Source organism: Stegodyphus dumicola, chromosome 5 (assembly GCF_044657685.1).
Source record: "Stegodyphus dumicola isolate Sdum_Otavi_A_Nest chromosome 5, ASM4465768v1".
Lineage (NCBI taxonomy): Eukaryota > Metazoa > Arthropoda > Arachnida > Araneae > Eresidae > Stegodyphus > Stegodyphus dumicola.
In genome coordinates this window covers 144,610,320-144,625,913 of record NC_140772.1, presented here as the reverse complement: position 1 = coordinate 144,625,913, position 15,594 = coordinate 144,610,320, and the positions used below count along the sequence as shown (strand labels likewise).

General features: G+C 31.9%; 1 protein-coding gene across 7 annotated transcripts in view; it reads left to right on the top strand.

The window, feature by feature from the left end:
* LOC146997260 (inositol polyphosphate-5-phosphatase A-like) overlaps positions 1–15,594 on the top strand; it is a 202,156-nt gene that overhangs the window by 49,763 nt on the left and 136,799 nt on the right. Inside the window, exons 3-4 of one of the 7 annotated variants that reach the window (XM_085816256.1) lie at positions 4,545–4,586; positions 9,165–9,278. The exons of 4 other annotated variants lie outside the window; for them this stretch is intronic. Coding sequence is in view for 1 of the 3 variants with exons in the window: in XM_085816254.1 (XP_085672380.1) it covers positions 7,336–7,385 (50 nt within the window). In the remaining 2 variants the exon portion in view is untranslated. Of the gene's footprint in view, positions 1–4,544; positions 4,587–5,091; positions 5,335–7,335; positions 7,386–9,164; positions 9,279–15,594 lie in introns of those variants that run through there. 2 more of the 7 variants (XM_085816257.1, XM_085816254.1) reach the window with 2 other exon arrangements.

Here is a 15,594-nt window from a genome sequence, read left to right as displayed (position 1 = left end):
GTTGCATTTTCTATTTTTACACCTTAATGTGTCATTTTGAGCGGACGCGTCGGGAAATTGGAACAGAGAATTGAGACTAAAAAAATTTTTTAGGGCAATTTATCTAATTAATTAAAAATTTCATAACACTAAAGTTTCAATTGTCTGTTTCGGCGAAACACATAATGGTGTTAGCTTGGTTTGACGTTTAACCAAAAATTTCCCTTGAAAAGCCAGGTTGGACCTCGAATTGAGCTAATTTACCATTTTCCGCTTTATAATTTTTATATGTTTTTATTTGTTTTATTTGTTTTTACTTGTTCCATCGATTGGTTTTTTATATGTTTTAACTTGTCACATCGATAGGTATTTAATGTATTTTTTGCCTTTAACTTGTATCCAACGATTGTATTTTACTGCATTTTATAATTTACATTTTATTTTGCTTGTAGCCTAATTTTTCACCCTTCAATGTCATTGTTTTTTTAAAAAACTGTGTTGAACTTTTTCTTGGAGCCACAGCTCCTGGTAACTTTTTGGTGAGCTAACTACAATTTCTCTTCTTATTTCCTTAAGTATATATATATATATATGTAATTACAAAAAAAATTATTTTAAATATATATAAAATAGCAAATAATTAAAAGCTTTTACTTCATTCAAGTATATGAGACTATGACCTGACAAACGGCTCACTTTTAAACAGGAGTGTTTTTCTACTATTAGCTAAACAGTATCTCATCAGTATTAATTCTTCCAATTCCTTTTGGTCATATGCTCATATTTATTTCATATAAGGGGAAAAAGTAATTCTATCTTGCTATGGCATAGGTTTCGTTCAAATGGCTGTTTCTGATTACACAGTTGAAAATGGTTTGAGAAGTTTAAATACAGAAATTTTGCCCATGCAAGTAATGCTCTATACAGTAATGTTACATGATAGTAACATCAAGAAGGAGGTTGCATCCTAAAAAAGGAATGCTTTGTGTGTGTGTGGGGAGGGGAACTTCGGAGAATTGTATACCATTTTTTTTTTTTTTTTGTAGATATCCTACTCTGCGAAACCTCATAGCATTTAAAAGAGCCAAAGCAAGTGCATGAAAAGTAAGAAGGCAGAGCCAAAGGAATTCTTGGATTTCACATGTGTCATCAATAACATCCTCTATGCCTAGTAAGCGGGTTTGGGAAAAAGTTCAAAAACCATGCAGAATATATTAAGACCACTCACTTTCCTTTTTGGGAAAAGATGGCCGAGTGATTAGCTACATAGAAGAAATTGCGAATACTATTGGTGAGACATTTGCTGCCATTTCTTCCAAGAGAAACTATTCACCTGCATTTCTCTCTATCCAGTGCTCTGAAAGAAATTCCATCGCATTCAACTCTTTCAAATCTGAGTCTTATAAAAGAGATTTTACTTTGCTTGAATTAAGAAGAGCTTTGTTGCAGCAGACACATAGGTCTTCTCCGGGTCTTGATGGCATGAATTATGAAATGCTAAAGCATCTGTGCTATAACTCACTGATTGCCCTTCTCATTCTTTACAATAAAGTGTGGAAGGAGCATACTTTTTCCAGTGCATGGAGGAGAGCTGTTGTAATTCCTATTGCTAAGCCAGGGAAAGATCCAAGAAATCCCTCCAGCTATCGGCCAATTAACCCTTACGAGTTGCATATGTAAGCTGTTTGAAAAGATGGTAAACAGCCGCCTAGTCTACTTCTTGGAAAAGAATAATATTATATCGCCTTATCAAAGCGGTTTCCGAAAGAGGAGAACATGTAGATAACATGCTTCTCTTCGAGACACATATTCGAAAAGCTTTTGTAAGAAGAAGTCACCTAGTCTCGGTATTCTTTGACATTGAAAAAGCTTATGGTAAGGCATGGAGATACAGTATACTTCGGGAACTTCACAAGAGTGGCTTGCGCAGCAACCTATCAATTTTCATTCAGAATTTCTTGAACATTAGAACATTTCCAGTAAGGATTGGCTGTGTTTTGTCAGATGTTTTTGAACAGGAAGAGGGTGTGCCTCAAGGCTGTGTGCTTAGTGTAACCCTGTTCATTTTAAAAATAAACTGTGTATTAAAAGAACTTCCTCCCACCATCTTGGGATCTCTATATGTTGATGATTTACAGATTAGCTGTCGAGGGGCAGACATGAAATACGTAGAGAGGCAATTACAGATGGCTCTGAATAAGATCCCAGAATGGTCAGACAATCAGGGATTTACATTTTTGAAACAGAAAACTTTGTGCGTGCACTTTTGTAGGAAGCGAGGTCTCCATCCTGTGCCTTAGTTATATCTGAATGGTACAATTATTCCAGTTGTGCCTGAAGTAAAATTTTTAGGAGTGACGTTCAACCGAAAATTGACTTTCCTTTCTCATGTTTTAAATTTGAGAAAGAAGTGTTTGAAAACACTAAATATTTTGAAAGTGTTGGCGAACTCCTGGGGTGCAGAGCGTTGCTGTATGCTTCGCATTTACAGAGCGCTTGTCTGCTCTAGACTGGACTATGGCTCAGTTGTTTACGGATCCGCTCTGTCATCAGTATTGTTAAAACTAAATTCTGTTCACCATCAAGCTCTGCGGATATTTGTTCAGGAGCTCTCAGGACTTCTCCTGTCCAGAGCCTGTATGTTGACTGTAACAAACCATCACTTTATCTGAGGCGTGAGCAATTGTCCCTTTTGCAGTATTTTAATATTTTATCGCAACCTGAACAACCTAACAAGTTGTGCTTCCTTGATAATGTGTGTAGCACTTTATTTGAAACACGTCCATCATGTCCATCATACCTTTCCTTTAACAGCACACCCTATCATTGAGGAACTCTCCCTGTCTGATATGTGTTCCCAAGCAGTGCAGAATTTAGAAATCCCACCTTTGGAAAATGCACAGATCCAGCTTCTTAATTTTTTCAATCATCACGTGAAGGCAAGTGCTAACGACATCGTTTACACACAACTTTTTGCTGACCACAGGCATAAATATAGCAGTTTTCTTCCACTATATACAGATGGATCCAAGTCAAAAGATCATGTCGGGATGGCATTTGTAATTGAAGATCATATTGAGGGCAGACGCTTGCACCATGCTTTTTCTGTCTTAACATCTGAACTAACTGCAATATATTATGGTCTTTTGTACATCTCAAAGCTCTGCCACAAAAAGTTCATAGTTTATACAGACTCATATAGTGCTTTTAAATCGTTGGAAGCTTTTCCCAACACTCAGAATCCTGTGGTAGTGGATATTCTCAAGATTCATATAAACTTAACAATTCGAATATATGAAATCCTGTACTGCTGGGTTCCCGGGAATAAAGGGAAATGAGCTTGCAGATATTGTAGCAACATCTGCTGTTGAACTGTCCAGTCACCTTATCCCTTTTAGAGACATCTGCTGTGTCATCAAGGGGAAGATCTGAAAAAAAAAAATGGCAGCAAATTTGGGATGTTCAGCTTCGTAACAAGTTAAAAAATGTAAAGCCTAGAATTGAGCATTGGTATTTTGCTGGAAATCGTAAGGAGAAAGTTCTTTTGACTCACCTCAGAATTGGTCACACTAGAGTGACCCATAACTATCTTCTGAAAGCTGAAAATGAGCCTATTTGTTTAAATTGTAATGTTTGTGTATCTGTCCGTCATATTTTAATCGAGTGTCTATGTTTTAATAGTCTTCGTCAGAAATATTTTAATAGCTGTGACTGTTTAATCGGAAGAGAGGTCAATTGTAATTAATTTTATTATTTAGAAGAGACTGGCTTTTATTACCTAATGCAATTTGTTGTGAACATTGTGTCTTTGATTTTATTGTGTGCTTTTACCTTGTTTTTATATGATTTCATCCTCTGGATTTTGTACATTTGTTCACCTGTTTTTATTTATTGTATTTTAATCTCATCAGTTTCGATCATCCCACCTTGTGTTTGGCGCGTTATAATCATCTTTGGTTTTGCGCCAAAAACCTCACTCACTTAATTTTGCCCGTACTTCTAATCATGTTCAATTTGGTAATTGGTACTATTTTATAATTTCAGCCACTATAAACTTAATAAATCTTTTTGTGGATTTTTTTTCTTATTTGTCAAAAACTTCACGAGGTTTTATGATTTTTTGGGAGTGCTATGTTTTGTGTACTTAAAATCATGGATGCTAAATCGTCCATGTTCCATGGTTGATCGGCCAACCATCTGTTGGAACATGAATTTTATTTTTAGTAATACAGAGCTAGTTTCAGCTTGTATTGTTTAATTTTTTTTTGTTGTATTTCATTTATTATTTTAAATATTTTTTTTTATTATTTCATTTATTATTTTATTATATCGCTAATAACATCCATATCAGCTTAGTGTATAAAAAATTAAAAGAAGAAGGCAATTTTACAGAGGGCTTTATGATAAGCTAAACTGTTAAAAGATTAATAGTTTATATCTTTTTTTTAGCTTTTGTTCTTTTTGACTATTTTAGAAACTTTAGAGATTATAATTATTTTTGAATTTCTTAATGTATCAAGTAAAAAAAAAAAAAGGATTTTGTAATATGTTTATATTTTTTACAGCCACAAGAACTGTTGAAAATTTGGCTCAGGGTGCTTTTACTGGTAAGGGCTATAAATTTTTTATCTTCTTTCTGAAGCTTTAGAATTTCATTATTTCAGTCAGAAAATTGTATAATAATATCGATTTCTTGATCTGGAAACATTAAATAGTCAGGTCTTCCCTATTGAATGGTCCAAGTCCAAAATATACATTATTTGACCATATTTTTTCTGCTAAAATATGCTAATGCATAAATTTTTCCTGATTAAGGTTTCTGTATTGCAGCATGTTTTGTGAAACTTTCGGTACTTTTCCGTTTCGCCGGCGCAAATCTCGCCAAGCAGACTTTATTGGCGACAACATACAGTATACACATAAAAAATATTTAAAAAAATGTTAGTTCTAAGAATTTTTTATTTTGCAGGCATAAACATTTTAATACCGCTTAAAATTTTTATAAAAAGCCAATAAATAAAGACAATAAATTTGTAAAAAGACATTAATTTAAGAATTTACTATGCTTTCATGGTTCAACATCCTGAATCGCCGGTTCATATCACATGACCCCAAGCGATCTCATCTCACGTAAAATACTCTACAAAAATCTAATGCTCTCAGTAATTATCTACATTAATTTCAAGTTAAATCTTAATTTGGAACACAAGTTTAAATGCAAGAAATATTTCAATTCGTACAAATAGCTTACTCATAAATTATGTAAAACCGCAGTGCTTTACTTCGCTAATGCATTCTCATTAGAATAGATGAATTTAACCCTTGACTTTACCTTTTCTATATTTTCGGCTTCGGGTAAGTGCTGTGATTGCATCCTAATTGACGTAATTACCGAAAATGGCCTTAGACATAAAACTGAACTATCTGATAAAAATTCTGTGTAATTATATGCCAGTATTGAAAGAAACAATCAATCTGATAAAAAAAAAAATGCTGCGACTTGTTTTAAAAATGAGGCGTAAAAGGTTACCAGCGAGAATATTCCGTTTGGCATCGGTTGTACCATTATTGGCGACTTTATCACTTGCGCCGGCAAAACGGAAAAGTACCAAACTTTCATAAGTACTTTCTGATTATCTGCACCTTCTACCAAAAATCCACTAAAGAGAATTAATGAGGCAATATGCATACTATAAAAAAGTATTTATAGCATCTGACGATGTTGTCTGAAAATATTTATGTATTTATATGGCAACTCGGGTATGTGAGTAGCACATGTGTGTTTGACACAAGGATTTGTAGTTTTGTCAATGTTTACTTTTCTGATTAGTATAGTTTCCATTGAGTACATTTGTTTTTATTGTGATGATTCATAATGAAACTGTGGATTTTTATTACATTGGTGTATTTCTTTGGAGTGTACGTTGAAGTTGCAACAGTTCTTAGGCAGCTGTGATCAGGGTTGATACACAAGTGCTGAAGTTACATGCAATGCCGAGTTTGTGTTTAATCTCTGTTTAAGGGGAAAACAGATCACTGTGTACATGAGGAGAGCATTCTTCTGTGGGAAAAAAAGAATGTAAAATAATAAGCAAACTGGACATCATTGGAATAAATGTTAAAATGCACAAATACTTCTGCTGTAAGTGGGCAGTGAATTCACAAATGCTCTTCAAAGTCTATAGCAAATTTGCGATTTCAGTGTGGGTGTGTATTATATCATATAATGCAGCAAGACTGTATTAATTGTAATGGAAACCACCTTTGTATTGTAATTTTTAAGAGATGGATATATTTGAATAAATTGTAGCAAACTGTCTCTGTGTCTAACAATACTTGTGTTTCTGCTTCACTTGTTAGGAAAACTGTTTAAAATGCTTGGTATCTTGCAGGAAATAATTTTTTTTTCCAAGTATGTTAAATAATAATTTTTTTCAATAATTTCATTCAAAGATGATTTATAAGTTCTTAATAATATGTATATTTGAAGTTTTTTTTTTTTTTTTTTTTTAAGAGGTTGAGGTTTTGGTTGATCTTAATATAACTATCAAATCAAAAATAAAAGGGAGGAGGAGGAGGATTATATTGTTCTTAAATACTGAGAATCTGTTTTGGTGTTGTGTTCTTGGTAGATGCAGCTAAATCCTTACTTACAGTTATAAATTTTTTTCACTTTAAATATGAATATAATAAAAGTGCAAGCTGAAAATTTTGTGGGAAACATGGTTTTGCTCTAGAATAGGGACTCCCCCCCCCGTGTCAGTCTGTAGCAAGCAATATCTGCCATGTGAATTCTGACAGCCCAATAAAATTTAGTCTTGGTAAAGTTGTCAGAATTAAAAGTCATAAAACTGCCTGGGTGAAATGCTTGGGTCTTGTGATAGTGAAATTCCAGAAGATGTAAAGGTAATTCAAAACGGTCGTCAAGTAGTGCCTGGTGAACGGATGGACTTAATGAACTGCTATTGACTTTTTCTTAGACGTTGATAATTATAATGTTATTTGTGTGTTTATTGTTCTGTATTGTTATATTTATATTCACACATTTATAGTTCTTAGTTCAATTTCATCTCATTCGTTAAAGTTTATGTGTATTATATATGTATACATTTTCACTGCTTCAATTTGCATTGCTTTTAAGGCTCGTTTTTAAGGAGGATGTTGTGACTCCTGTTAAGTTTTCATTAAAGTTTATGTGTATTATATATGTATACATTTTCACTGCTTCAATTTGCATTGCTTTTAAGGCTCGTTTTTAAGGAGGATGTTGTGACTCCTGTTAAGTTTAGCATTTCGATTTTATTATTATTTAATAGTTTGTTTTGTAATTTTTTTATGTTTGAACCTGGCAACCAGTTTTGTTTTTGAATTTGAATATTGTGATCGGAAAATTCCTGTTCTAAGCAGTTAAGTAAGCAGCAATTAAGTTACGTTACTGAGATACTGAATGCTTTTTATCATTAAAATGTATGGATCATTTGATCATTATACTATACACGTAAATAGTCACATTAATATGTATGTGTTTATAAAGTGAAATAAATTTGATATTAAACAAAGTTGGATCTTGAGTCAAAATACATACCGATGGCAAGATTATAAGTAGGAGCTCTAATAGTAGGAAGAGAGAGGCCAAACTGAAAAGGGTGGAGTAAAGTAGGCATGATGTTATATAGGGTACAGAGTTCCTCAACACAAGTGATAAATGATTTGTATGTTTTCAGTTGAGGGGGGGGAATACTTATTCCAATGTTTCAAATTCGATCTTTCATACTTATCAGGGAGTTTTAAAACCTGCTTTTCTCTTCTAAATTTTAAAGACTCAGTGTCAGTCTGAATCTCTATGGCAGCAATTGGAATGGAACCTGCTGCACCAGTAATAATCCTGAGTGCCTTATTTTGCATCAAGTTAATATCTTCTTGACAGGTTCTGGAGGCAGTGGCTTGCAAGTTCACTCCCCGTACTCCAAAGCAGGCCTGACATAAGTTTTATATGAGGTCAAAAGAGTATCAGTCAAGGAACCCCAAGTGATGCCAGGCAATCTTTTTAAAAGTTTGAGTCTGTTATTTCCCCTTTTAATCATATGGACATAGAAATGACATATACTACATGGATGATACTTCATCATGGCATATAAAAAAAGTGATGTATTATCCAGTTCATTAAAAAAGCTTGAATTGTAGTATTATTATTTTATTGTTGGCAAATTCTGGACATTCCCAAAAGTTCTCTTGAGGATATATGAAATATTATCTAGAATATTAAATCTGTCCTTGCAATCTGTCAAATTTTGCTGCATCTCCTTTTCCCTTTCGTGGTAATGAGGATTTAAGTACAGAAAACTTTTAAAAATTGGTTGAAAGCACATATAAAAACAATTTTGTTTTGCGTTCCTAATTTTATATTGTGTCTAGAAATGATGGAATGATATTTTTAATAAAATTCATCAAGCATTTATAAATTAGATGTGTAAAAATGAATGAACTGCTTTAAGGCTGAATATTAAGTGCCTGATGTAGAAATGAGTAATTTGGAATAAGAAAAGTAATGAAGATATTTATGTTTACCCAGCTAAGGATTTAATTTTATATGTCAAACGCATAATGCCTCAAATAATAGCTTATATTTTAGAAGACAAAAAATTGCGCTTTTAAATCGAATAACAATTATAAAAAAAAAAAATCCACTAGAGAAACAAGAAACATTAGGAGTAAGATGTATTAAATATTTATATTCTGTCTGTGAATGAAATTATTATATTATTGATGTAATGCACACAGAATTATGATACATTTGAGATTATACATGTTTGAGTGAGGTTAAAATAGCTCTAATCAAAATAAATCATCAGCTGTTTTAAAACAAAGGAGGGGGGAATATAATACCAAAAAAGTACTTCATTTGCAAGATTAAATTTTGAATTTTATGAGAAAATTTTAAAGGTAAATTAAAATATTTCTGTAGCATTCAACTTTCAAAGTCATCTTTCATTTAATTCTATGAGACTTAGTCGATCCCAGGGGCAAATTTAATAGTATTTATTAATATTTATTAATTTTTTGTTCAGACAGTTTTATATTTTCCCCTTTTGAATAAAAAAGGATTCGAGGCTAATACTATTTCCTTCTGTTGCATGCATAGAAAGTTAATGTTATACGTGCTGATTCAAAGTGAAATTTTTCAGGTGGTTAAGCGTTATGCACCAAAATTTATAACCTTGCATTGCCAAGAAGTTGAAGGTAAAAACACTAAAGAATCTATGTTGTTGAAGTTGTTGGCATGTTGAAGAATTCTTAAGGTAAATGAGTTCTTAATTTATTGTATATATTTAATTTTGCAGGTATAAAATTAGATTGTTTCATTACTAATATAATAGGTTTTTAAAATTAAAAAATTGACAAATGATTCTTGATAAATGAACATTTAATACTCACATGTACACAAATGCATACGCACATAAAAACCATGTCCAGAAAAGTGATTACACAGCCTTTATTTTCACAACTGTTAATCAAGGATATCTACTTCCAGTTACAAAAAAAAGTTTTAAATGACATGAATATTCATGCTTTAGCCTCCCCCCCTTTTTTTTCTTTTTTGTTCAAAAAATTGAATTTTGCAAATGATACAAAATGTATTTTTTATGCAGTTCCCTGGGGTCTGTAATTCTTACATTCAGGAAATTTATATCCCTGTTATGAAAAATAAAACACAAGCTTAACTTCCAATATGACAAAAATTGTCTAAGATATTTAATTTCAAAATTTGGGATTTTTGGCATCATTGTCAATTTGCCTTGAGATGCCTTATTAATAAATATATATTAGAATAATTTGAGGTGATTTTTTTCCTTCGGAAATGTCATTCAGTGGTATTCTTTTGTGGTTTAATAGAGGGTAACCTACTTTAATTTTCAATTTTGATCCATATTGTATGCTGAATGAATTATCTAATTAATTGATAAGCTTTCAAATGCTGAGAGGATCTCATTAATTATGAAGTTTTATTATTTTAGAATCATGATATAATATTCATACAAAGAAAGTCAAACTAGAAATATTTTTCATTTTTAAATTATTCAAACACTCCTACGATTTGGCTGTTTGCCAATACTAAAGTCTTCCAGTGTTTTCTAGTACAGGGGATCTGTAAGATTTTGTAAATAAAATTTCATTTTTGAAAAGCATTATGTTGAATAATACTTATAACAATTTGCATAGAGTGCTTATCAGTTAATCTGTTGGGTCATCTAAAATTTTCTGATGATAAATACAAATGAAACTGAGCAGAAACATAGGAAACCTACATTGAACTTTTTAGCATCATTTTATTCCGAGTTTTTGTCCCTATAATTTTTGTTTTGGTTCTGTGACATCTCTCAAGCACCTGAAAAATTTACATTTTAAAAAGTCATTAGGATCATTCTTAAAAGAAGTTATTGACATGTTGTCAAATAATGTAAAAAAAAAAAAAAAATTAACTGCAGGCTATTCAGAGATTCTTTAAGTAACCTGAAGTGATGCAAATCCAAGAGGGCAAGGTCTTGAATATGGGCATGGATGACACAAAACATCTCATCCATGCTCAGTATGTTTTCGTCTGACATTCATTGAAATGTTGGGCCAATCATAGTTGTGATAGAAAGGTTGGTCACTTTTAGGCTCTTTGCATTGATTTTTTTTTATATTAACACTGCCATTTGGAAACAGTATTTTTCTGAATTCGTCTGATTTGGTGGCAGCAATTTGTAGTATATAATTTCTTTGTAGTCTTTCCGTGCACAAAGCATTGAGTTTTTTGGATGCAGTCCCCTTTTGGTATTACTAACCAAAAGAGATATTTTGGCTAACCTTATGATCTTTCTCATGTAGTGTTGCATAGTTCAGAGCTGAAATTTACAGGCTTGTAGTTCTCAAACTACCTTGGAACTGTGTCATAAGAAACAGCACACATTTTGCTGGCAATCTAATTAGCATTTTTTTTCCATTTTAAAATAAATGAGCATAATATGACAAAAATAACTTATAGGTTCTCTGTTCTTAGCACTGTTCTGGGAAAAAAAAAAAAAAAAAAAAAATTGTGCCCAGCACATTCTAGGTTAGGTTATTTAATTATGGCAAAGCCTCGAGGGCTATCTGCCTAAGGGGAGGGATGCCTTCGTGTAGAACTTTCTAAGGGAAACTGGCTCGTATACACGTTACACATGGGAAAAACCACGAAAACACCCATGCAGCCAGCCCGTTCGCAGGATTCGAACCTCGGATTGAAGTACCAGTGTTCAGCGACTTTACCGCTCGGCCGCTGGTGGGCCTCCAGCACATTCTAGAATTATGCAATGCGAATAGAAAAGATCGTATTTGAACATGTCCACTTTGATCAAGGTTACTCAGTATCAGAAGTAATAAAATAATAAGAAAACATACTTCAATTTGAACAATGCAGAATTTTTCAGATGACCCAATATTAACATCAGAAACCTTTTTATAAACTTATATATTATCTTCGTCATGTATAAATGCAAACATTGTGTTCAGTTTGTGTATGGTCTCTGAATATGATTTCAAACATGGAAATTAAATAATCTGGTTCAATTTTTTGTAACTGAATTTAAAATTTTATTTTTTATAATTATGAAAAGTGTGAAATATTCTTAAATATAACTGTAGCGATCCAGGATTTGAATAAAAAATTACATTATATAGGTTTTTACATAATTATTTTTCCTTAAATTCAAAAGAGTTTTATGTAATAATACGGTTGCAGTAGCACAGGAAAGTTATTTGCTACCAAAATTTTAAAGTGTTTATGTGTCAAATGTCATATTTTTACCTTTATTGGCAAAAGCAATTTGATGTACAAATATTGGGTATATTCTGCTGTAACTTTGATTTTCAAAAACTCAGCAAATTTTGCACATTGTTGATGGCAATGTTCTAAGCATGGCCAATAACATATTATAAATACGACAGTAATATATCTGAATTTCCTGTATGGGAATTTCAGATTTTATGAAAATTCTAATTCAGAGTTAAATAATAATTAAAAAGTAAATAGTTTACTATCTGCAAGATTGCATTTTAACTAAAGGTAAAAAATTTTTAACTAAAAAAATTAAGAATTTTTAAAAATTAAGAATTAAACAATATTATTTTAAAAAGAATTTTTTAAAAATAATATTGTTTAATGCTTCTATGCACTTAACCAGTAAAATCCGAAGATACTAAAATATATAACAAAAATCAGAAGTTCAAGGAAAGGATATATGTAATAAGCAACACTATACAAATAAATTTTAATCTAGATTAAAAGTTGTGTAAAGAATGCAGATAAAGTAATTTGAACTCTGAGAACTCTGAGACAAAGTAAGAGAACTCTGAGAGGGTTTGGGTATGATTTTGACCTTGTCGCATTTAATTGTTGAATATGGATGCTTGGTGAAGAATTTAACCAAAAATTTGCTATTTTCTTTAATGAAGTGGCTGGCAGAGAACCCGGAGATACCTTTTTTATGTTGAGTAATCATTGTTGATAATTTTCTGGATGTTGAGTCATATATTGAGTTTCTGTGCTAGTATCTTTGCTACAATTTGGTATAATATATATATGCCTGAAGTATCTACTATGGCAATGTCTGATTTATATGATTATAACGATTTTCAGACTGATGGGACTGGGGTAATGGAAAGTTTATAATCAAATCTTCTAAAGATGGAGTACATATGTGGAGTGATTTGGTACTAGGGAGAAATTCCAATAAATTTGCTATTATTTGATCAGTAACGACTTAATTTTTGTAGAAGTGATTGTAGAAGCTATTTCCCCCCCCCCAATTTTTATGGTTGAGTTTTTCCTTATTATCAAGAATATATCTGTTGTTTTTAAACACTTTTAGTTGTAATTATATTCAGTTTCATAAAACTGGTGTGCAACAAAATTTTTTGGCTTATTTTAAGTAAAAGGCAGCTGTTTTAAGCTTTTATTTTTTACTTAAAATGTAACTCTGAAACAAATTTTATAAAAATTGTAAAATATAAGTCTTTACATGCCCCTGTTCCCTATGATTATGTTAGTAAAGATTTACGCTCATTATAAAGAATATGGCATTAATAGTGTGACTCAGGTAGGAAAAGAAATTTACCGAGATATTTAATTTCTGAGATGATTATGACATACCATGTCAGCGCAGTTTTGGAAGTTCGGCTAATTTGAAAATTTTAGTAATTTTCTGTAAAGTGATTACAGGCTCCTTGAGCAGATGCTGACAAAGTATATATATTCTAAGCCTTGTATGATATGTGTTTTATGTTGCAGTAGTAAGCTGCCCCTGATTTGCATTGTTCATCCTGTAGTTTGATTTCTGTGATGAATGAAACAAAGTTCTGCTCAGATTTTTAAACTGTTAAATATAAAAGTCATCAGTGTCACATCATGATATGGTTTATGCTGCCCTGATTGGTATAATATTTAGTAGTCCTGGCTTCTGTATATTTCATTGGGTTTGAATCCTCTGGGAGGCATGATGTTTGTGTGGCTTAATGACATTATAAATATGTGGTGAGCTGAAATCCTGTTAAGTGGCTTAGCGACAGCGATTGGGAAAGAGGAGTGTCTTCAGGCCTTACCCTTGGGGGTTGATCTCCATGAAAATCGGGACAGAACTGAGCAAAGTGATCCTGTGGCCTATTATGCTGGTAAAGGCCCATGCAATTTAAAAAGATTCGAAGACAACTATGGATTTAATATGAAAAAACATCTTAATTGCAGATATTTACAAAATTTAGAAGCAGTAGATATGCAAAAATGATAAAGCTTATTTTCAAAACATAAAATTTTACATCAAAAGATTAAAGGTGCTATACAAAATGCTGTTTAGTGGAACTGACTTGGAATGATGTGTAGCAGGTGTTGGCAACCTTTTTTTGGCTGTGGGTTAAAATCAACCACAATGTGTGTATTAAGATGTTTTGGGCAAATGGTGTTTTCATTTTAAAACCATCAGTTTGGGTGAATAATAAGTTTGTTTGAGAAAATAATTCTAATATGCTTTAAACTTTAAACGTAAAAATTTAAATTACAATTTTACGTATAAAAACAAACGTAAGTGAATTTTATTTATAACATTTTAATAACAAAAGCATCTGAATTTTTGGTGTTTAAGCTCTGCCTGTTCTTACTTAAAATAAATTTTGTGTGTGAAAATATTTGCTTGCATTTATAAGTTGAACAAAATGCCGATTTTTTTCGCTACTGAAGTCATTCTTGGACTACTGAACATCTCAGAGTGCATGAGGAGAATTGAGCTAACAGTATTAATGTTCTCAGATGTCAAAGAATTATAGAACAGCACTGCCAAACTTATCAATTTCTTCTTGAAATTATACTACAATTTAAATTTAAAAATAAAAATGTGTGTTCTTGACTGGAACTTTGTAATCAAACAAAAATGTTATTGTTATTTAGTTTCAATTAATGTTTTTATATATTCTTCAAGTGTTTGTTTCATATTTGCCTTTTACCTTATTTCTGAAACTGAAGTGGGTTGCTCTGTGACCTGTGGTTCATAGAATGCTCAGACCTGGTGTATAAAATTGTCATCCTTTTTTCATGAAAGTGCCTGCTGTCACAAGGGCCAATTTGAAAGTTTTGCCATATGGTCATTATAATCCTGGTTTTTGGTATCTGTGTTTAGTATCTTTGTCTCCTTTTGTCATTCAACTGATTGTCTGCTTCATTTTAGTGTGCTTGCCCCCCCCCAAAAAACACCATATACGAGGGATAATATGCAAGTTAGATAAAAAAGTGCAGCCTTAACTTTTAGTCTCAGCAGCGATGCAGTTCTTTCTGAAGAATTATAGAATTGCCTCGATGAAGGCAATGATGCCTAGATGCATGAGGAGTTATAGTTTTGGTACTTTTTGGACTTTTCATTGCTATAATTTAAAAAAGGGTCTTGGTTAGCTTTGAACCATTTTTCGGAATAAGTATTAGATGAGAAATTTTGCATATTCTGGATGTTTTAGAAGTGAAATATTTAGAAGAAAAGTGGGAATACAAATGTTTTCTTGCTAAAAGTTGGAGAATAGAAAAAGTAAAATAATTTAAATAGATTGAATTTCATCGTTTCCTTTTGTTATAGGGGGTTAACTGCTTACAAACCAGCAGAATATAGCTAGCATCATGAAATATGTTCTAGAAGAATCGGCAGGATTGGTGGAAAAATAAATTACAATAAATAAAAATATAAAATGTATCATAAGGGCAAAAATTTTAATGCCTTAGTTTAAAGCATTTTTATAATGAGTTAAGCCATCATGTAATTCCTTTTTTATAGCAATGGTTTTAATTACATAAAGCAATGAAACGGTGCTTAAAAATTTTTCATCATTAACATGTTTTCAAAAAACTTAATTTTATGGAATGCCTTTGTGTATTCCTTGTGGTTCCTTGAATATCATGATCCATGATGGCCATAAAGACTGTTCATCATTTAATACAGCTTTCATGAGTCACATATGTAGCTTGAAAGGTGTAGGTAGAAAATTATAGAGGATTTATCTTCAGCATATAAAATTTTTGATTTGAATGAATTGTGTGCTTTTAAAAGATATAGAGTG